The sequence below is a fragment of the Rhizomucor pusillus genome (genome assembly GCF_041956525.1).
Source record: "Rhizomucor pusillus strain CBS 183.67 unplaced genomic scaffold VTP01scaffold_5, whole genome shotgun sequence".
Classification (NCBI taxonomy): Eukaryota; Fungi; Mucoromycota; class Mucoromycetes; order Mucorales; family Lichtheimiaceae; genus Rhizomucor; species Rhizomucor pusillus.
Genome location: NW_027192147.1, coordinates 1,630,447 through 1,651,579, shown reverse-complemented (window position 1 = coordinate 1,651,579; position 21,133 = coordinate 1,630,447). Strand labels below are relative to the sequence as shown.

The following is a 21,133-nucleotide window of genomic DNA, read 5'->3' as shown; positions in this document are numbered from 1 at the left end:
TGCTTAGCATGGTTACCAGACCGGTTTGTTGCCGCCATACTCTCTGTTCCTGAATCCTATTAAACATTTCGGACCAAGCTTAAGGACTTGGTTAGCAAGGACCCTGCATCAGCCACTCAGCTGGAGTGAGCGTATTCATCATGCATCTGAGCGAAGAACGCCAAGGCTGGATACGGCATTCGCTGAAGTTCTGGGAGCGCTGTCTGGCAGGGCTTATAAATAGACCTTTTTGAATAAAAACTATGTTCTAACGTTTTTTCTGAAGGTTGTCTTTTGTTTTAAGTTTGTGATCCATCCATTTTCAGTACAGGTGACCCACTCGGCTGGGCCTGATCAATACAACTTGCAGAACTGTACCAGTTCTCGTGATGATTCGCGCAAACGAGCCTAAAAATTGGTAAAGTCAGATATGGCATCCTGCAGGAAGCCAAACCAAATTTGGATCTCTTTGTCACCCATTCACAGTCAAATTGGAGTCACCTTCATCGCGAAAGGGCGATTCGATGAATATTCAATGACTAGCCCGCATGCACATTTACCTCCAACGCTTCTAGAGAATCAACAGGCACAGACACCATACATGCATCAGGGCGCTTATGCCATACGCCGCAAGCAATCGCCTTCCCCGACACCGCCACCAACAGGCGACCAGGGCGCAGGCAACAAACTGCATGATATACCAGACTCTGTGCGAAAGAGCTACGTGGCTCAGAAGCTTCCAGTGAGACAGCAGAGCCTGGCAGCAGCATATCATCACGGCAGAACGGTAACTCCTATACAGGAGGAGAGCAAATTAAATCGGGCCCAAACGCAATATACCACCCAGTCAAGTAAAAGCGGATTCGCCAGGAGCGCCACTATATCCTCTTCAACATCCACCCAAAATGAACAGCGTTTACGCAACTTGCCGAAACGAACGTCTAGTATCATGAATTTATCTCTACGCAAAGACCATCATCCGCTAGATGAACCGTTGCCTCCACCTCCACCTCTTCCGCCAACCGTCCCAAAGATCTCCACCGCAACAACACCCCCTCCAGCGGCAGCAGCAGTCACTGCGCCTAACGACGAGGATATTGAAGAGGATTTCAACTTTAGCGACAGACCTCCTTCTGCTGCGCCTCAGATACTGCCGGTTGTCGCAACAGACAACTTGTCAATATTCTCCCCCGAAACACCGATCAATCACCCGCCTTTTCATTTTCCTATTCCCGATCTACCGCCTATTGACACTGGAAAAAGGAGGCCGTCTGAAGTATGCTCAATAGACACTGCCACGACCGTGGAGACTTTACCCGAGCGGCGAAGGAGTAGCGTTAAGCACAGCGACGTAAAGATGCTGCATAGTCGATCAGATTCGACAGTGACAACTTTGTCGCGACCTGGTTTGGAAGGTGGGCGCCGCCGATCTTGTGACACTGAAGCTAGCGACGTTGGCGAGCTATCTTCTCCATCCCCGAGAGGTGAAAGGACTTCCATTTTTCTGCGCATGCAGCAAAAGAGAGAGGAGCAGCGCAGATCTATCTATGCTTATCGAACGCCCAAGTATCAAGGAAGACAGCCAGCCATTCCGATCGCTATCCTATCAAGCGTGGCAAAAGAATTCTACCGGAAGATTCCTACTATCCCGACGCTTGTTAAAGATAACATTGAGTATCATCACGTGTTTTCCGGAAGGGAGGCAGTGGTAAGTATCACAAAGAATAATGAGACAAGCAATTCAACTATACTTGACTAATTTTTTTATCTTTACACGTAGGATCGGCTTGCATATATCCTACGAACCAACGATAGAAATTTAGCAGTTCTTGTGGGACGTGCCTTGGATGCACAAAACTTTTTCCATGATGTGAATTACGAGTATCGATTACGCGATACTGCTGAGGAATTGTATCAATTTCGAGGAGAGCTTGGTGCATCGCTAGGTCTGCCTAGCAATGACGTTGCAGGTGACACAGCATTAGAGCGACCAACGGTTAACGAAGGTGAGATATGCAGTAGCAGGAACGTCGCACTAGAGTACTGACTTTGATAATAGAAGAAATTGAGTTCCCAACGGGCGTCTTTACATTGCTAACAGCATGCTATTCGCCAACATGCTCTGCCGAAAACCCATGTTACAGCTGGAGTTGTCCTAGATTGGCTTCCAAGGTACGGTGCGAAATAAATAGAAACAGCGGAGGCTTTATATATAGTATACCAAATAACTGGTTCTTGCAGGACCTAAAGAAGAGTCAAAGCCAAACATCATTGCAGGATTCAGTACGTTAATTTTTCCAAATTGCATACATCAAATCTTGGTGCTAACTTGACAATCAAGGAAACTCATGATCTCTGGATTCATTCTGTACCCGAAGAAATCGTGAAAAATACGTCACCGGAAGAACGAAAGCGCCAAGAATGTATATACGAATTCATACGGACTGAGCAAGATTTTGTTAAAGATTTGCAATATGTACATAACGTAAGTGTATCTTGACATTTTATTTTTTAAAAGGAAGAGATACTGACTGTGACCTTCAGTTTTGGGTGAAACCCCTCATTACAAGCGACATTATTCCCTCAGAGCGGCGGGAGCATTTCGTTCAAGAAGTATTTTGGAACATAGCAGACATTGAAAAAGTCAACTCGCAGCTCGCACAGGCCTTGATCGCACGACAAAAGGAGCAAGCGATTGTCACCAATATCGGCGATATCATGTTGGAATACATGTGTGAGTTCCATCCTTTTGTTGCTTACGGTGCGCACCAAATCATTGGCAAATTCTACTTTGAGCTGGAAAAGAAGCGTAATCCTCAGTTTGCACAGTTTGTTGAGGTACATGCATACACTGTCACGTGGCATATCGAAAGAGAATGTTTACCAGTGATTATTGCATTAGGAAACTGAACGTAAGCCAGAGTCACGGCGTCTCGAACTAAATGGTTACTTGACAAAGCCAACGACGAGACTCGGACGATACAATCTGCTTCTGCGTGAAATTTTGAAACGGACACCACCAGATAATCCAGATCACGAGTTGATACCTCAAATTATGGAGCTCATCACGGAATTTCTGGTACAAGTCAACGCAGAGGCTGGCAAGTGCGAGAATAGTTTTAGCTTGCAGCAAATCGAAGAACGACTTTCGTTCAAAATATCATCAGACTATGTAGTGAGTTGCATTCACTGTAGATACCAAAGACAGAGAGGATTAACGATGACAATGATGCTAGGATTTGAAACTGACAGAGCCTGGGAGACAGCTTGTAATGAAGGGTCGCATGCGGCGAAAGGGCCACTCATCTTCGGATGCATCTGACCTCCAGGTGTTTTTATTTGACAACTACTTGGTGTTCGCCAAAATCAAAATCTACAATTATTTAGAGTACTATAGAGTCTACAGAAAAGTAAGTCTGGATATCCACTTTGGGATCGCTCATGTCCACTTATCCTCGTGTATAGCCAATCCCTCTCGACCTCCTATCCGTGTCAGTACCTGGCAATAACCGTAACAAGCGCGCAAGTTCCATTTTACCATACAGCAAATCCGCCACTTTGATATCAACAAGCAGCAGCATTACCCCGAAATCATCCACGTCTGAGACCTTACAGTCTTCGAGCAAATCCAGCACATTCCCCATCATATTCTACCATCATGGTCGAAAAGGATCTCCACCTCTTACATTATATGCATCTGGAAATTCAACGAGAAAAGCATGGGTTGAAAAGATCAAAGAAGTGCAGGACACCTTGGCAGAAAAGCAGCGTGTTTTTGCCATCCATCCGTTGGTCTCAAGGCAGTTCCAGCTGAATAATAAGATCAATAGCTCCAAGTATTTCTGTGAGTATATTTGCCTGAATTAATCAAAGCATCGAATATCAAGCTGAATGTATCCTTCTAGACGAAGATGGAGAGCGCAAGATACTCATAGGAGCTGATCAAGGTGTCTATATCAGCGATGTGCGATCAGACGAGGAGTCAATCAAAGCTAGACGCATTGTTTCCATCGACAAGGTGTCACAGATCGATCTCATCGATAATATGCAGCTGCTTGTGCTGGCTGACAAGACACTGTGGACTTTCCCACTGGATAGCTTTGACGGAGACAACGAAGTTCCTGTAAAACGTTTCCGACCCATTAGTCAGCATGCGGTGTTGTTCCATGTAGGCGAATGCATGGGAAAGACACTCGTGTGCGTTGTCAAGACAAACACCCTCACCCCGACTACCATCCGCGTGCTTGAACCCGTTGTAGCAGAGGAAGACAAGAAAAGCCGCAAGGCATTCATCAAGCGTCTGGTGCGCACTGGTCCTGCCAACTTGAAGCCATACAAGGATTTGTATCTCCCTAGCGAGGCATCTTCGATAAGTCTTTTGAAGACCAAAATGTGCGTCACATGTCCTCAAGAGATAGGCGTAATCGACATGAAATCTTTTGAAGTTCAGGGTAATTATTGGATTCGCCGAGAATCACTATGCATTCTTAGTGCTCAGCTGTTCTCCGTTACAGCTCTCCTAGATCCAGATGATGAAGAGCTATCGTTTGTATTTTCTCGTCCAGATCTGAAACCAATTACCATCTATCGCATTCAGTTTGCCGAATATCTAGTCTGTTACAATGGTACGTAAGAATGTGTCAATCCTGGGCAATTCTAACATGCAATCGTCAATAGAGTTTGCATTTTTTGTAGATCAGAGAGGCCGTCTAAAGAACCCCAACCGACGAATAGATTGGGAAGGCGTGCCCGACTCATTTGCACTTTGTTATCCATACATATTAGCATTTGAACCTGAAGCCATTGAAATTCATAATATCTTGACGGTAAGATTGAGGTATATACCATATCAACGAGCAGACATGGTAAATGCTAGGATATATTAGGGCACTCTCGATCAACGAATACGAGGTACGCATATACGTTGCACGAACAGTGTAAACGGTGTCATCCAGGTTGCCATGGCGGACCCTGACAATGAAGGATATCACCTACTGGCCCAGCTGGACTTGGTCAAAGAAAGCATTGACTATCTACCACCACCGATCCAATTCTCCACTACCTCATTTTCCATGTAGCTTCCCGCATAATATCCTTATACAAATGCATCGTTCTCTTTTTTTTTTTGATTTCTACTATAATTGGCAGAACCATATAAAGTTCATTCTATTTTTACAGAACAAGAGCTTGGCCCGCAGCTGCTGTTTCTGAGTAACAATGAGCAACTTTCAGGTCAATGCAAAAAAGTGCTTTTAAATCTGCGGCGCCTCAAGCTGCTGCTGCTGGGTGTCCTCGTCCGTTTTTTGTTCGCGATCATGAGCACGATCCCCGAGATTCCTGGACATCCGATCGATTTTGAAGCCGATCATGCCTTGATCGAGAAACTATACACCATTGCCAAAGCGGACGAAAGGCGAAAGCAAGTGGTTGTAAAGACATATGTAGTGCACAACAAACCGCTCTCGCCGCTGACGAGTTGGAACATGCGCGAGAGCGTGTACAAGAAGAAGAATCCGGAGTTCCCCACCAAGGCACGAGGGTTATTCACCGTCGGGGACAAGGGCAAATACAAGGTGGTCGTCCGCGGTTACGACAAGTTCTTTAACGTGGGCGAAACCGCCGAGACACAGGTACGCACACACATTGACTTTACAAGAAGAATAAGAGGAAAACTTATATGTGAAAAATGTCTAGTGGTCATCGATTGAAAAGGAGACGGAAGGGCCTTTCGAAGTAACAGTCAAGGAGAACGGATGCATTATTTTCATTGCGGCTATCAGCGAGAACGAGATTGTTGTCACGTCAAAGCATTCGATTCCGGATCCGCAGGACGACCCCGCAGCCCACGCTGGCGTAGGCTACACCTGGCTTCTCAAACACCTATCGAGTGCTGGACGAACGCTCAACGAACTTACACAGTGGCTGCATGCAAAGAATATCACGCTTGTAGCCGAATTGTGCGATGATGCGTTCGAAGAGCATGTGCTGGCGTATGAACCCAAGGAGAGCGGATTGTATCTCCATGGGATCAATTACAACACCGGTGTGCTGCACACGTTGCCGATCGAGACGGTGCGGTGCGTAGCAACATACTTTGGATTCCATCCTATAGACTATGTCAAGCTAGATACCCTGCAGCAAGTGCGGACGTTGGCGGAGGAGACGAGAGAGAGCGGTGAGTACCGCGGACGGCTCATTGAAGGCATCGTCGTGCGCTGCAAACGGAAAAACACAGATTTCTTCTTCAAGATCAAGAATGACAAGTATCTGCTGTACCGCGAGTGGCGGGAAGCAACCAAAGCACTGATTGATGCCAAAGATGGTGCAGTGAAACTCAAGCCTAACATGCAACCAAAGGTATTTTACGAAAAATCAAAGTACTATGTATTGTGGCTGCGCGAACGTCTTAAGGATCATCCAGAATGGTTCAAGGATTACAAGCAGAACAAGGGCATCATTGACGTACGAAGGCGGTTTGAGGAATTTTACGAGAACGGCGACCTTGGTTCACTCAAAGGCGATCCAAACAATGTTGTAAAGCTTGTACAGAAAACCTTCTAAGACCTAGCAATAAATCATTTATCTTGCTTTCGCTGCATTATTGTTCGTCGTAGGGCTGCTGGATGCCAGCGGCGAAACTCCGTTGATCTCTTGGAAAGCTCGGCAAAACCGCTGGACCACCAGTACTTTCTCTCTCTCTGTAACCGTAACATGGCGTCACCCGCAGGAGGTTCAGAGCTCTTTGCGAGCTACGAGCAAGACTTTCAAACGGTCTCTGAAACAATCAAGACCAAGATTGAGCAGCAGATTCCCAACCAGTCTGGAGGTAAATGTCTGCTGTGCATTCTTCATGTCTACTATCGGCTGACGACCACGTGCAACAGAACAGAGGAAAGCGACGGTGCGAGCTGCAGAGCGCGAGCTCGACGAAGTGGATGAAATTGTAAGCAGTTTATATATTCAGTTGAAGACGTTCTTGAAACAAACTGACGAGTGTATCAGCTTGGTCAAATGGAAATGGAGATTCTTAATATCCCTGCGCCGGGACGGACACGACTGCAAGCCAAGCTTCGATTGTTCAAATCCGAGGCCGAGAAAATGAAGAGGGACTTGGTAAGGGATAGTGAATGACAAGGCAAGATTATTCAAAATGATTGACACCGCGCTCTCTCTCTCTCTCTCTCTTTCTCTCTCAAAAACAATACAGAGACGAGCCAACACGGTTGCACCCAAAGTGAGCGAGCGCGACGAATTGCTGGGCGACATGGCTAGCGAGAGTGTAGATTTCGATGCATCGACGATGGACCAGCGGCAGCGGCTGCTGAGTGGCACCGAGCGTTTGGGAGAGTCGAGTCGGCGGTTGCAGGATAGCCATCGACTGGCCTTGGAAACCGAAGGCATCGGTATCAATATTTTAAGCACACTCAAAGGCCAACGGGAAACGATGCTGCGTGCCAGAGATACCCTCGCGGAAGCCGATTCTTACATTGACAAGGCATCCAAGACACTTAAAGGAATGGCACGCCGGTAAGACACATGGATGACATGTTATTTAATTTGTTTGCTTATATATTTAGTTTCTTCTAGCATGGCGACAAATAAGATGATTACGGCTGCAATTATTTTGATCCTCATTGCCCTGATTGTGCTGGTCATCTGGACCAAGCTGTTCTAATTTGGTCCTCTTCTTGCTGTGCTCTTTTCAATCTTGATATCGCAAGGCTCGCTAAACAAGTCTGATGCTACCCGGACAAACTGCTGTCCTGTCACTGCCATGCCGTCCTCGGTGTTCTTGTATACCGCAAATCCATAGTTGAGGTATCGCTGCGTTTCCGAACACTGTTTTTCCCGTATACAATAAACCACATAAAGTCTTTAGTTCTTGTTGAAGAATGTGGAGCATTCATTAGCTTACCCGCATGAACTTGTATTCAATGAGATCGCCGTATTGCCGTAATGAATCAAACACAGCTCGTGCTTGCTGGATCGACGTGGGTGTTTGTGACGTGCGGAAAAAGACTCGGTACGGTTTCAACAAGGAGCCTGCGGTGCGTACTGCTGGAGAGGACATGAGGTTTTCGGCTTTTAAGTGGGAGGAGTTTCTTTTTCTTTTGTTGCAAGGCCTACCACCAGCACACACACACCTACAAAGAATTTTCAGCCTCACCATCTCTCCGACCCACAACCGCAATTGTACACTCGCTTGGCCTTGTCACCTAGCAACCGTAAAATAGTGATCAAAGTTGTTGTTTCTCCCTTTCTATTGGGAATTCCACGCTCTAGCAGGATGCGATTTGAACAATGCCTGGAATGGACAGTCTGCCCTTGTTTTTTTCTTCCCAAGTTGGGACAAAACGACTGATGATGATAATATAGTCATAAGAATCGGCATGGTCTGTGCACATACCAGCCGATGCTCAGCAGCGATCATATTACCGGTGACGGATGACGATGGGCGGCCACAGTGACCGCGATCGTGATATGAGGCTTGCATCTTTTTGCACGGCTGGCTCCGCGGATATAGATCATGCATCCAAAATCTCTCTAGTTGACACTTGTTGCACACAAACTCTAAAGTAGCTCTCGGGGTTTTCTGGTTCCGGATTCCAAGCCTTCTTTGTGATACTTTGTTCGTGTGCGATGACGACAAACGAGTAGTAGCGAGCGAGCGAGAGCAAGAGGGAGGACAATGATGCTCGTCCTCCTTGTCCTAGTAATGTATACACGTATATATATATATATATATATATATTCTTTTTCCAAGATATTATAAAATTATTTCTGCGTATATGAAACAGCGTGTGTCGTTTGTGTCAATATATATGAGAGAGTGTGGAGAACGGACAGGTACGGGGATGGACTTTTATCTTTTTGGAGCCAAGTAGCGACGCGAGGCGAGGGGCGAAACAAGTAAAGAAAGGAAACAGGGTACAGGACAAGTGTTGTTTTCATAGTACATTATTCAGAGTTGACCTGGTCAGTTGGTGGTGGTGCAGGACTGGGCGATGATGGCTGTTGACGAGGGTAACTATGGGGCGGTGTCAGGGGGTACGGCGGGAACCCGCCGTTTGTGGTGGAAATATTGTATGCCGAGGATGCAGCAAATGTCCGCTTTGATAGTTGATCTAAAAGGTCATGAATAAGCAATCATTTGCCGTGAGAACGTGATCCATACAGCGTCGTCACTTACCCATTAAACTTGGCATACTCGTGGTTTTCCATTCCTCGCTCCAGTGATGTGATCGAGAGGATGAGGGCGGACTGGGTTGCTGGGCAACCATCTGACCATTATGCAATTCAGTTTTGATCGGCCAGCCATTGGAGGTCTGCTGACCTGTCGGTGTGGTTGTAGAAGGGACCAGGCCAGCGGGAGGGGTCGATAAGGATGACTGCGGCGCTAATGGCTGCAACATGGACGAGTTGGATGTTGAGGAAGTGGATGAGGATGAAGGTGACAACGAAAGGTTGAGCATCGAGGAGGTTAGAGGTTGTGCCTGTCCCGAATTTTGCCGCATCATTGCAGTTGGCGACAAGGGCGGCGGAGGTGGTGAAGGGGAGGATGTACAGAAGTCATAGTCCTTTGCTCCGCCACTGTTGGGTGGTGTTGCATACCTGGCCGCGGCGCTGGTGGATGTTTCCCGGAATAAAGCCGGCGGTGGCGACATGCCTGGTATACGCCTATCTGCATGAGCAAAACAAAGAAAAAAGGGAGTTTCAAGCTAGGAGTTACGACTCTGACCTCGTTTCTTTTTCAGGGCATGCGCGGTGCGCAGTTCTGCCTGTTCCTTGGCAACGCTGATACCTTGGACTGAATGACGATGCTGTCGCACCATCTTGGGCGGAGAGGATAGTTTGTGGAACGCGCCGGTTGCGTCTGTACTTGTCATTGCCAATGGACTGTTTGTTGCAGGTTGGAAAGCAGACATGAGTTTCTCGATTCGGCGCAATCTGTCTTCGATCCTGTCAATAGCGTCGGCGTCTGCTGGGCTTGCAGAAAAGTTGGATGTGGGCACGCCCATCGACCTCTTGCGACGCTCGGAATTGTTCACACACTCGACACCTGCGCTTGCACAGAATGCACAGGGGTTGCCACCATCGCACTTTGTTTTGCGTCGCCGGCATGTCTCGCACGCTGATCCGGAACTCAACCGCCGCGCGTTGCTTGTGCTGAAAACTGAGCGAGATAGGTCGGACACTACGCTGTACACGCAATCGATACACGACTCACTGCAGTGCGAGCATGGACGTTGGCCGTTGCATTGTCTCCTGCGTCGTCGGCACGGCTCACATGTCCGCACAAGTGGACGCCTCTCGGAAAGAACGAGGCGGCTTTGATTGGTGCTGGAGGATTTCCGATTTGGAGGTGGACTGGGTGGCATCTTGCTCTTTCTTGTCAAAAAGTTTTAAGTTGTTGGCTTGGAAAACTATGAAAGGGCTTTCGTGTCAAAAGTTATCGGAGAGAGGAAAGGAAGAAGAAACTCTTAATGGTAGTATTCCGAAGTCACAGATGACTTGAATATGGAAAAGTAGGGGGTGGAACGAACAAGTATATGCGCGAGGACAAGAATGGGTCCAAGAAGTTGGAGGAAGAGGAGGATGTGAGGACGACGGAGAGAGAAAAAGAAAGAGAGATAGAGAGAGAAGAAGAAGAAGAAAGAGAGAGAGGAAGAGAAAGAGAGATGGAGAGGAGAATGGAAAGTGGAAGAGAAAGGAATTCGGTACGACGCCAGGTCATCGGTTTCGTACATCCGGGCCCCGGTTATGTGTGTCACCTTGGAGTCCTACCTTAAAACGGCAATTCGCTCGAGCGACGAAATGCCCTATCAAAGAGAGGGCTCGTGTCCCTTCCGAGAGCGTGCCCGCGCAACAAGCGAAGAAGAAAAGAATGGATATATTCGAGATGATAGAAAAACAGAGTTAGGTTGCACCTGACAAGCCAAAACTTTGAGTCAATGAAGCACTACTCGAGTACTTATTGTAACACATTATTCAGGAGGTTCTTCTTCCTCCCTCCTTTCATCTTTTTTTTGTCTCTTTGGGTGCGGCGACGGACGGCGGGCGGGTGGGCGGGCAACGGATCTTGTTGCGGGGATCGTCCACCAACCTTTGCGGAGGATGAAGGGGACTCAGGTACATACCAATGGGAACACAGGAATATGTTTCACATCCATTTCAAGCGCGACCCTCTTGACTTCCTTATTCTTGCGTTGCTGTGATGCCGCCCATCAGTGCACACATCAGGTTTTTTCTTGTTACCTTGAAGGTTTTGGGGGCTTTGATTGTTTAGTTTTCTGTTTTGCAAAGATGGCACCTCCTCTGTGCTGCCGACAGACTCGCTTGTTGGCTTCGGGTGCGATTTCGGCGACAGAAATTCCGTATTCTCCTGGGCCCAAAGTCATGGGGTCTGTCGCCTCTCTTGTGTGGTTGAAAAAAAAAAGAAAGTGTTACGCTATGTTACGATAGCAAACTGGAAAAGGCCTTGTTAGGCCGTGTCGCCATGTGATGCGGGAACTTGCTGATGGGCGCATCGGTTGTTCCGGAGCCGTTCCGAGGCGAATACTAGGTCAACAAAGGGCGGCACAACCGGCAGCGTCGGTCGGTCGGTCGGTGCTGGCAGCAAGCAGCAGCAGCAATAGCCACAACCCACGCCATGCATAAATCTCTGTGGGCTCATGTTCACTAGAACGTTTCGACAGAATTTAACAAACAATGTTACATACGCCCCCAAAAATTTTATACGCTCATAGGTGTACAAAGATAATAGCTCTCTCAGTTTATCCTCATTTGGTCATCCCTTTGTCTCACGTTTAAAAACCGATGCCAGAACGTCATCACCATTTGTGAAGCGAAATCATCATCGGCGTTGTTTGCTGCTTGCGACTATTTATACAAGGATGTCAATGTAAAAAGAAATATGGAATAAATTCTATGTTACATGTAATAGCTAATGGGTGCTCTTGCTGGTATTGTCATTGGAAGCTCCGGCGCTGTAGTAATATTCATCAACCAACACCGCAGCGTGTTTGCTGCTATTTTCAAAACCTGTGGATGAACGCATGCTATGCATAATATGATCTCGGTTAATATCTCCCACTCTGACGGCTTGTGATTTTAGAAACACTCACTTGTTCGGACTAACTAGTTTGAATTTACGTCTGTGGGATGAACTCGTGGTCGTGCTGCTACTGCTGCTGGTGCTGTTCACTTGCGTTATCCATTCATGCCGCAGAGCTTCGTGCGGTCGCATTCGGCGTTCTGGATCCCACTGCAGGCACCGCTCGATGAAATCAATAAACCATGCATCGTGACAACGAAGTGCATGCGAAAGGGTCTTGGTCCCGGGATATCGTTTCCTTCCCTTTGAATTTGCCAAAATCCTAGGCTTGCCGCTCGAATCTAACATCCGAATATTTTTAGTGATTTTTTTCCTTAGGATGCCTCTTAACGTGCACACTTACCGAAAAACAGCTTCTTTCGAGTGCTTTGCTCTATCAAGTATCGGTCGGGTGTACCCAAAATTTCCATTATGCATGCCAACTGCTCTTGCTCGCTTTCGCCGGGGAATATGGGAACACCGGTGTACAGTTCTGCCAAAATGCAGCCGAGACTCCACATGTCAATCGCCATCCCGTATGAAATACCAAGAATAACTTCGGGAGCGCGGTAGAATCGACTTTGAATGTACGTGTATACTATGTAAAATCCAGTCAGTCAGCAGAAATGCGAATTGACGTAGTTACTCAAGGACGCTTGCCTCGCTCATGCTCCAAGCAGCTGCTACCGAAATCTATGACTTTGATCGTACTTTTTGTCGGATGTTTGAGCAAGATATTCTAGTTGCATTGTCGATACAGCTTTAGAATCTGAAAAACTTTAAAAAATTTTGTAGCGTACCTCTGGTTTCAAGTCGCAGTGGATAACCTTGTGCTCATAAAGGATACAAAGTGATCTCAGTATTTGTATAGTAAACCTAACATGACACAATATTTAGCATAAAGTGACTGAAAAGAAAAAACAAAATTTTCAGCTTTACCTTCTTATCAGATTCAAGCTGAAGCCCTGGAAATGGTTGCTCTTGATAAATTCGTAAAGGTTCATGGAAAGACATTCAAAAGCAACGCACAAATGACCACGAAAGTAAAAATAATGAGTCATTCGGATATTGTGGTACTTGTCCTCAGGATCCTATTATCAAGCAAAAGAAAAGCTTAAGCAGAGCCTTACAGCTTCCTCTATCATTTCCTGACTTACCCACTCCACGAGCTTTTGCAAAATATTGACTTCAGTCATCGCCTGCGCGTGGAACCGTCGCTTATTCCGAATAAGCTTGACTGCAACCGTCTGGCCTGTCTTGTGGTCAATGCATTTCAAGACCTGTCCAAACGAGCCTTGGCCCAAGAGTTGCAAAATTTCGTATCTGTATGCCAAATGATCATGTATCACAATGTGGTAATCTCCCCGCTCGTCATCGTAGCCATAGTTGAGCGCCGGCTTATCTGGAACGGCTGGCACTTTCTTTGCATGCGGACCCATAAAATAAATATGTTCGTACTCTTGGACTTCGCTGTGCTCGTAGGGCGTCAGGTATTGAGCGTAGAATTTCAAAATCGTTTGTGGACCTTTAGGTGAACGCGTTGTCGTTGTCGTTGATTTTGTTGTCGCTCCCGCCGTCTCAGATGCCTTTTTGGCTGACGTTGCTATCTGCGTAGTGTGTTCGGTCTTTGTGGATGCTATTAAACCGCCAGCTTGATAGTCCTCATCGATTGCATGTTTTACAACCATCGACTGTAATTTGTCGTGTAGGCTGAGCGTTCGCTTCCGAGCTGGACAAAATCATGCTTGTTAACAAAAACGGCACTGCACTGCATTGCATTAGCTTTGTGTATTCCTTACCATTCTCTGGATTTTCGGGCTCTAAGGGAGTGTCAAATGCTTTGCGGCTTGGAGTGTAAAACGATGCAGCGCGTGCTAAAGATCCAGTCGCGGTGGTGGAAACACTCGACTTGCGAGTCTGCGTTTGACTATCCACGGATGCATGCGCCTTTTGTTGCGCAGATGATGGTAACTTCGGATGCAAAGATGCATTTCTAGTTGGCAAAGGTTCGTGGATATCGGTTGCAACAAACTTTGGTCTGATTTTGGGAGATGTTGGCGGTGTCAGGGTACTAGTCAATTTTGGCTGATGACCACTGGAAACCCTTTGCTCGGTCGTGGCTCTGCTGTTTTTCTTCTTCTTGGCTTTGCCTTCAGAGGAAGCTGTCTCATCCTCACTGCTGGTTCCGCTGGTCACGGCTGGAGTCGAAGACGCAGAGTAAGAATATTTAGTCTTAGGGATAGGTAGTCTTGTAGGCGTAATTGCTGTGTAACTTAAGGGTGATTTCTGGGTTGCTTTACGCATAGTTCCTTCAGGGATCGTCACATTGATCGGCCCCAGTTTCATAGGTGGCAGTGGTACTGATGGAACTGGAGGTGGAGTTGCGAGGCTTCCTGGCAAAGTCTATCATCGGCAAAAGAAACATATTAGCTCCAGGTGTCACGGCAAGCTTGGAATTAATGAAATATCTACTAACCCTTCCACGGCGTCTGTGACCAGATGTTGATTTTTTAGATTCATCTTGCGAGCTGCTAATAGGGATTGTTTCCTTCTTGGGCGTCATTCCTTGCGGACTGGGTACAAAGAGGGAGGTCTCTTTCATTATGCTCTCCATAAGATCGTCGCTTCCACCACTCCATCTATTAAGGTCGTTGTCTTCAGTGTCAGCCAGCGACGATCCTCTGCTGATCTTGTGTCGTATTGTCTTCTTTGATGATCCAAATTCATCTCCTGAAATGCTAGCGCTGCTAGCACGGCTGCTGGAATCATGTTTACTCGGTTTCCTTTCGCTTGCAGTGTTTAAATGGGAATGATGTTTTGGAACAGGCGGCACGGGAGGTATATGTTGGTCTGCCATCGAGTCATTCGCTGCAGCTGCAAAAACATCGCTGTCGGATAGATGGCTCTTGGTGGGCTTTTCAGGTCGTGCATGGGTGCTAGCATCATTTGAGATATTGGATCGACTAGCACTGGGCGTAACTACTTTCTTCTTGGTGCCAGAAGATGTAAACTTGGCAGGCAAGCTTATGCGACCCTCCAATTCTTTCGGTTTCCGTTCTTTGCTTAGACTTAATTTGCGTTTCACGTTGCTAATTATGTTAGCTGTCAAGGTCTGATCGGTGTTACTCGATGATTTTCGTAGATTATCGCTAGACGTATTCGGTCTTGAAGAGATGCGTGGAGGGCGTGGTACTATCTGCGGTGCATTAATTTCGTCTTTGATCTGCTTAACGTTTACGTTCGGGAGACTAGGTGGATCGTCTACCGTGGTATCTGCAGGCGGAGGTGGTGGTGACTTGAGTACGCGTGATCTGGATCTCGTTGTGGTTCTCGTAAAAGATATGGAAGGGTTTGGGTCGATTTCTCGGGCTTGCTGTTCGATTGTACTCTCGTTGGTAGAACGCAACGATTTCGCTTTCGGCCTTAAGCTATTTCCACGCTTCTTTATCTCTGCATCGTGTGCTGACTGCCGGCGTCTTCTATTTTCCTTATTCATTGGTCCTGCTGGCTGCTGATCTAGCCAATTCTGCGCAGCGGAGACAGTGGCCATTAGATCTGATGAAAGCGGGCCTATTTTATCCAAACTGGGAGATGACGGCGCTTTGTGATTCCTTAAAGCCGGCTTGTAATAACCATGCGATTGAGATGCAGAGGGAGTAACCAAGGAAGCCCCTGAAGACACGTGGCGCCGCAGACCAGTGTTATTAGATGAAGATGAGGATGATATGCTTTCTGCTGATTTCTTGGACCGGAGGCTGTGCGTGGGGGAAGTGCTCTCTCCTCCTGACGATTGGATCGAGCTGCTTCTAATTGATGCGACTGGTACGGCTAGCTCGTTTGCTGCATGCTGAGCATGTTTTCTGCCTAATATGCTGTCAAATGCACTGACGAGGCTCTTGCGGCGTTGATGTGCAGCCAAAGAGGACTTGCGTCCATGCGTTGACTTTTGTGTTTCGGAGCTGCTACCGCTGCTATGAAAACTTTGCACCATCTCGCGTATGCTTTTTCGGCGAGATACCGTCGCAGCTTTGAGGGAACTCGTACGCGAGCTGTTTTCATGGTCAGACTTTGAAGTTGAAAGAGGAGCTGGACCATACGAGTCCTGTTCCTGCGACAAAAATCGATCGTTTTTAGAGGCCTGGAGCTGCTGCCACTGGACCCAAGAGTCGTTCGACAGGTCGGACACACTCGAAGATGACATTGTGTTGCTGGAATCGCGGAGCGTCTGTTGCTTTCGCTTGAAGCGGTAGTTCCTGGTCGTAAGGTTTCCGCTGCTGCTTGGGGATGGACAAGACTTTCCAAGTGCTTTCTTCTGCCAAACAAATGAAGGGAGATCGGGAAAGATGCAGAAGCAATGACGTGTGTGGTTTTACGATTCAGGAGGAGCGTGTCAGGGCGAACAAGGGTCGAAAAAAAAAAGAAAAGATAGCTGGCAGATACAGAAAAGAAATGCAAGCAAATTAAGAGCGACAAGGATAATACTTGAAGAGTTATCCAGCTGTAGTATACCGAAGAGAAAATAGCGATTAATTCATAAAAGTGGCAAAGGTCCGGCAACGTGGGCAATTGCATGTTCTGTACCTCCATTCGGGTTCGGAACCTCAAAGGAAATGAGATGGCATGAAACACAAGAAATCTCACTCTCGGTCCGCACAGTCCAGCTGCGGCTGCAACCTTCTTTAATTGAGGAGGAGAATTTCAGGGGAGAAGAATGGACCACAAATCTAAATTCTAAGCATTTTGTCACACATGCACCCACACACTGCAATAAAGCTCCTTGTCTCACTCTAATAAGTGAACTGAATTCTCCTGTTATTATTGGCGGCCTTCGCAAGACCACAGAGGCTCTTCGATTTAGCCCTTATTCATGCTGCCGATTCTAGAATGAGAATTTTATTAACTAACTTTTCAGACGATGACAAACCTCAATAAATGGTGCCCATATATCCCACGAGTTGCATCATTTGCTTAGATTCCATGCACCTAATACTCACTATTTTGTCTACAAATACCAGAGCAGCATATTTAGTCGACAGACTCCTCTAAATATGCATTCGTATTGTCAAGGGACAGACAATAACAGCTGATAGCAATGTGAAGAACAATTATTTATCACGCCTCTGCCCGTCTTTTCCATTGCTCTCCTATTGATACAAAAAATATTCAAAATGCCGTTCCTAAGCAACGCATACCAGCATGTTGCTGTCAATCCCCTAGATGCATTGACAGGTCGATGAAAAATTCGAGGATAAATGAATTCGAGCTTGTGGAACCAAAGGATGCTTGGTTCATTATTATACCACGCAACGTTATTGCTATTGCTCTTTACATTAATTTTTTTTGATCTAGCTACAAATGCTCAAACCAAGAAATCACAGATAAGAATGTAACATATTACCGTCTTTTATATATACATATACATAAAAATAATACACAGATATAATAATAGTTGCACGATAATATTAATAAGGTTGATTATTACTTTGCTGCAACATCTTCAGTGTGTTTCACGTCTATTTTCTCTGGCAGGCTGTCTGTGCGCTCAGTTTCGTTCGGTTCTACTTGTTTCTTGCGTTGTGATCCAGACGTTTCGCCCTGCTCAAGTCGGAAGTCGTCAAGATCTTGAGACGTGATGGCATTACCGTGCTCATCTTCAATGAAGTTATCCAAAAAGTTCTTGTTTCTCTCTTCTCGACCAAGAATGGCTATACAAAAATATCTCTGTCAGATATCTCTGTGAAGCTTGTCATTTTCTGGCCAGCAGATACTCACTAACTATCAAGAGACATCCAGCGACAACGCCCATAAATATGGCTTGGGTCTTGCCATAGTCGGCGACCGTTTTTCCGTCACGCATCACCAGGCTGCCATCTGGGTTTCTCAAAGGATACTTCTCACCCAGTGAAGCCTGAATCTGGCTACTGGCAGCACTGATCTAGTAACAGTGGAACGCGTATTTTAGTTGATTCAAAGTAAATAACTGCGTGTATGAGCTTACCAGGTTACCAAGCTGGTAGGCGAGACCAGGCATCAGACCACGGAAAGCTGCAGGCGACAGCTCGTTGAGATGAGCGGGAATAACACCCCAAGCTCCTTGGACAAAGAACTGCATAACGAACGAGCCGAACTGGAGCGACTGCATGTTGGGAGCATAAATCCAGAGTGGAATGAACGCTCCAACGAAGATACACGACAAAGCAATGCATAGCTTGCGGCCGAGCCAACTAGAGTAGAAACCGATGACAGTACCGCCAACAATAGCACCGACGTTGTAAATCACGCTTGTGACTGTCTGATCCGTCGTTGAATATCCAAGCTGAGTCTTCAAGAACGTCGGATACAGATCTTGGGAACCGTGCGATAAGAAGTTGAAAAAGGCCATAAGGATAATCATATAAATGACGCGAATCCAGTGGAACTTGATCATTAGCCAGATTTCCTTGAAGAACGACCGGCTCATGATCTTGCGGGCTTCCTTGGTTTTTTCGAACGCCTCAGATTCAGGAACAAAAAAACGGATCCCTACTGCCAGCAGTGCAAATGCGGCGCCCGCCCAGAACATAATTCTCCATGTAGAGCCGGTGATCTGGACTGCATAGTTGACGAGCGCTGCCAACAGATAGCCGGCTGCGTAACCTACAAGGTACCCGTTCTATTGTCAAAATCCAAAAATTCGCATAGATCGATGCAGGGGCATTCTTCCCCCGTTTCTTTCGACTGTACCTTCTTGGTAAATTCCGGAAAAGAGACCTCGAGATTCAATGGGAAGCGTTTCCAGCGCCAAACTCGCACCGAGACCCTAGAAATTGCCAGTGAGCGGGGAGATAAAGCGTGTGTGAAACGCTCACTGAGCAATGTTACCCATTCACCGCCCATCGCAATACCAAAGAGCGCACGGAGGCCGATAAAAGTCTGCACAAACGGGAATGTTAACGAACCAGGCAACCCCTATGTACATCAATAGGAAAAAACTCGGCGTACCTGCAGGTTGGGTGCAAAGCCGCTCGCCATGTTGATGACCGAAAACAGAATGATATCAATCATCAAAGGCCATCGACGGCCCCAGCGATCTGCCGCAATACTGTATTTGGAGCGTGAGTATTTCTAATCGGCAGTCAGGCGAGATATGTTTTACCCAAAAATTAAGGCACCGATGGATCTTAACATCTAAAAATGGAGAATTTGTTAAAGTTTGAACTTTGCATGAGCAAATAGGAGGCAAGCCAGAACATACAAGAGTGGTTGTGATTGCACCTGATAGAGAATATTGTGGTCAGAAAGACGGTTCTGTGGAATACCTTTCCTGACTTGTAACTTACTTGTAACGTCAGATGGCTGTACACCGAAATCCTCGGCTGGTTATCGTAATTGATAATAGTAAGAAGACCTCCATCAGTTTTTTACTCGATCCGAAAATAGTATTGTTCATCCCGTCTTTACCAATAGATGTGACACCCAAAGAGACGCAGAAGAAATCGTACGCATCGCAGGTCCAGCCCAGGAATGCTACACAGTTCCGATCAGGTCAAGTTTCGTATACATTCCGTACCCTTCTTATTACCAGCTGCAAAAGTCAATCGTTGCTTGTTGTTCAGACTAATGAATTGTTTCCACATGTTTGGTGGCCGTCCTTGCGGCTTCTGGATGAGTGTCCCAAAGGATGATTTCATGTAATCTTTGAATGTGGTCTTGAATTTCTCGCTGCTAGTCTTCTGCTCAGCAGTAGCAGCTTCTTTATGTTCAATCTCTTGCTTTTGATCTTGACCTTGTGTCGCCACTGGAGCTTCAGGCATCTTGTATGTTATGCTGAAAAAAGGGAAAAGTGACAAGAAAGAAAGAGGCAGTGATCCATTCAATCTGGGACTCTCGCTTAGGCCTTTATATACCCCATGCAGGCTTTCACAAGGACAAAAAAATCTGTTGCTTTGTAACACTTTTCCTTTTTAAGGACTATTTGCTCTTGTTGCTCGCTAATCGCCTGTGGGACGCGATCAAGCCGAATCGAAAGGGTTCTCGTTGTGAGAACCCCAAAACCCTTAGATCAGAAAGTTTCGCTGCAGTGTGGCGCTCCTCCTTCCTGCTCGGGCCAAGCTGCTTTCATTGCTATCGGACGGATACCACCTTGCCCAAACAAGAGATCGTTTGGCAATATGCTACGGTCATTGTCCTACTTAGTTGAATATACAAATACAGTAAGATTTACTTGGCCCCCGCATTTCCCATGGCGAGTTGCGCCTTTCAGTTTCAGTGATAAGACATATTTCTCCCGACGCGGGGAACGTGACACAGAGCAGCGAAATGGTGATGATGAAGATGCGTAGCTGCTCGTCTATTCCAGAAGCTATAGACGTGTGACACTCGGCTGTGCTCCGCGCATCGACTATTCGACGATATTCAAGCTTCCCTTCCCCGCAACGAGTCCCCCAGGTCCCCCATGTTTCTTTTCATTCCTTTCCCTCTCCAGATGCACCCCTACACCCTTATTCTCGATCCCATGTCACAAGGGAAGACATTACCCAGTGTACAACGCCGCTCCGCACGTCCGCAATCTTTCTTCGATGCGAATGTCAGGAAAAACTATTGTATCATGCTCCCATTCCCGCCTTTCATTTCCTTCTATTCTTTGTCGCCAGATGAAAATAAAAATTACGATCTGGGAGAAATTTAAGTTTTTTTCTTTCCCGGTCTGGTAAAAAAAGGTCGTTCGTTACCAAACAAAATAACGTTCAGCTTCGCCATCAGCAAAAGGAACAATCGTCATACCAAAGCTGTTCGATTTGATCAAGTTGAACTGTTTCATAGAAGACGATGGTGACAGTTCCTCCACAAACGCTTCATCATCGACCAGGATATCGGAAAATGTAGCATGCAGGATTTACGCTCACACGCGTATGTAAATCTGTAACTTTTTCATCCAAAAGAGCGCTAACCCAACCAGATGATCCCATCCAATCATCATTAACGTTTTTGCTACCTGCCTAGCGCCATTCACCATACAGATTTGCTTTCGCTAGCCGACGAAGCCGGAAAGTCCCGCGGGCACGATAAGTTGCAGCTCTA

The 21,133-nt window shown here is 46.6% G+C and overlaps 8 protein-coding genes across 8 annotated transcripts; 4 read left to right on the top strand and 4 right to left on the bottom strand.

The window, feature by feature from the left end:
• Positions 1 to 514: 514 nt before the first annotated feature.
• On the top strand, positions 515 to 5,057 carry VTP01DRAFT_8819 (uncharacterized protein; the record flags this gene model as incomplete). The annotated part of the gene is made up of 13 exons (XM_069387982.1): positions 515 to 1,687; positions 1,760 to 1,985; positions 2,039 to 2,151; positions 2,221 to 2,262; positions 2,321 to 2,464; positions 2,524 to 2,817; positions 2,882 to 3,154; positions 3,216 to 3,389; positions 3,445 to 3,823; positions 3,885 to 4,430; positions 4,494 to 4,604; positions 4,657 to 4,805; positions 4,866 to 5,057. 13 exons carry the CDS (start codon positions 515 to 517, stop codon positions 5,055 to 5,057), a joined length of 3,816 nt encoding a protein of 1,271 aa, XP_069241697.1.
• A 237-nt stretch (positions 5,058 to 5,294) lies between these two features.
• VTP01DRAFT_8818 (uncharacterized protein) lies at positions 5,295 to 6,540 on the top strand (the record flags this gene model as incomplete). Its single annotated transcript, XM_069387981.1, has 2 exons — positions 5,295 to 5,609; positions 5,674 to 6,540. The coding sequence occupies 2 exons, from the start codon at positions 5,295 to 5,297 to the stop codon at positions 6,538 to 6,540; spliced, it is 1,182 nt and encodes a 393-aa protein (XP_069241696.1).
• A 150-nt stretch (positions 6,541 to 6,690) lies between these two features.
• On the top strand, positions 6,691 to 7,654 carry VTP01DRAFT_8817 (uncharacterized protein; the record flags this gene model as incomplete). The annotated part of the gene is made up of 5 exons (XM_069387980.1): positions 6,691 to 6,805; positions 6,864 to 6,922; positions 6,982 to 7,092; positions 7,187 to 7,506; positions 7,567 to 7,654. The coding sequence occupies 5 exons, from the start codon at positions 6,691 to 6,693 to the stop codon at positions 7,652 to 7,654; spliced, it is 693 nt and encodes a 230-aa protein (XP_069241695.1).
• Positions 7,655 to 7,681: 27 nt separating this feature from the next.
• VTP01DRAFT_8816 (uncharacterized protein) lies at positions 7,682 to 8,050 on the bottom strand (the record flags this gene model as incomplete). The annotated part of the gene is made up of 3 exons (XM_069387979.1): positions 7,682 to 7,705; positions 7,750 to 7,818; positions 7,895 to 8,050. 3 exons carry the CDS (start codon positions 8,048 to 8,050, stop codon positions 7,682 to 7,684), a joined length of 249 nt encoding a protein of 82 aa, XP_069241694.1.
• Positions 8,051 to 8,937: 887 nt separating this feature from the next.
• Positions 8,938 to 9,998, bottom strand: VTP01DRAFT_8815 (uncharacterized protein; the record flags this gene model as incomplete). The annotated part of the gene is made up of 3 exons (XM_069387978.1): positions 8,938 to 9,104; positions 9,170 to 9,646; positions 9,719 to 9,998. 3 exons carry the CDS (start codon positions 9,996 to 9,998, stop codon positions 8,938 to 8,940), a joined length of 924 nt encoding a protein of 307 aa, XP_069241693.1.
• A 269-nt stretch (positions 9,999 to 10,267) lies between these two features.
• VTP01DRAFT_8814 (uncharacterized protein) lies at positions 10,268 to 10,495 on the top strand (the record flags this gene model as incomplete). The annotated part of the gene is made up of 1 exon (XM_069387977.1): positions 10,268 to 10,495. The coding sequence occupies one exon, from the start codon at positions 10,268 to 10,270 to the stop codon at positions 10,493 to 10,495; it is 228 nt and encodes a 75-aa protein (XP_069241692.1).
• A 1,428-nt stretch (positions 10,496 to 11,923) lies between these two features.
• On the bottom strand, positions 11,924 to 16,274 carry VTP01DRAFT_8813 (uncharacterized protein; the record flags this gene model as incomplete). Its single annotated transcript, XM_069387976.1, has 9 exons — positions 11,924 to 12,038; positions 12,105 to 12,375; positions 12,438 to 12,671; positions 12,734 to 12,812; positions 12,874 to 12,949; positions 13,013 to 13,164; positions 13,231 to 13,802; positions 13,873 to 14,476; positions 14,550 to 16,274. The coding sequence occupies 9 exons, from the start codon at positions 16,272 to 16,274 to the stop codon at positions 11,924 to 11,926; spliced, it is 3,828 nt and encodes a 1,275-aa protein (XP_069241691.1).
• Positions 16,275 to 17,551: 1,277 nt separating this feature from the next.
• Positions 17,552 to 19,866, bottom strand: VTP01DRAFT_8812 (uncharacterized protein; the record flags this gene model as incomplete). Its single annotated transcript, XM_069387975.1, has 11 exons — positions 17,552 to 17,778; positions 17,846 to 18,008; positions 18,072 to 18,709; positions 18,797 to 18,872; positions 18,935 to 18,985; positions 19,055 to 19,154; positions 19,209 to 19,240; positions 19,308 to 19,327; positions 19,393 to 19,428; positions 19,514 to 19,579; positions 19,635 to 19,866. 11 exons carry the CDS (start codon positions 19,864 to 19,866, stop codon positions 17,552 to 17,554), a joined length of 1,641 nt encoding a protein of 546 aa, XP_069241690.1.
• Positions 19,867 to 21,133: the final 1,267 nt, after the last annotated feature.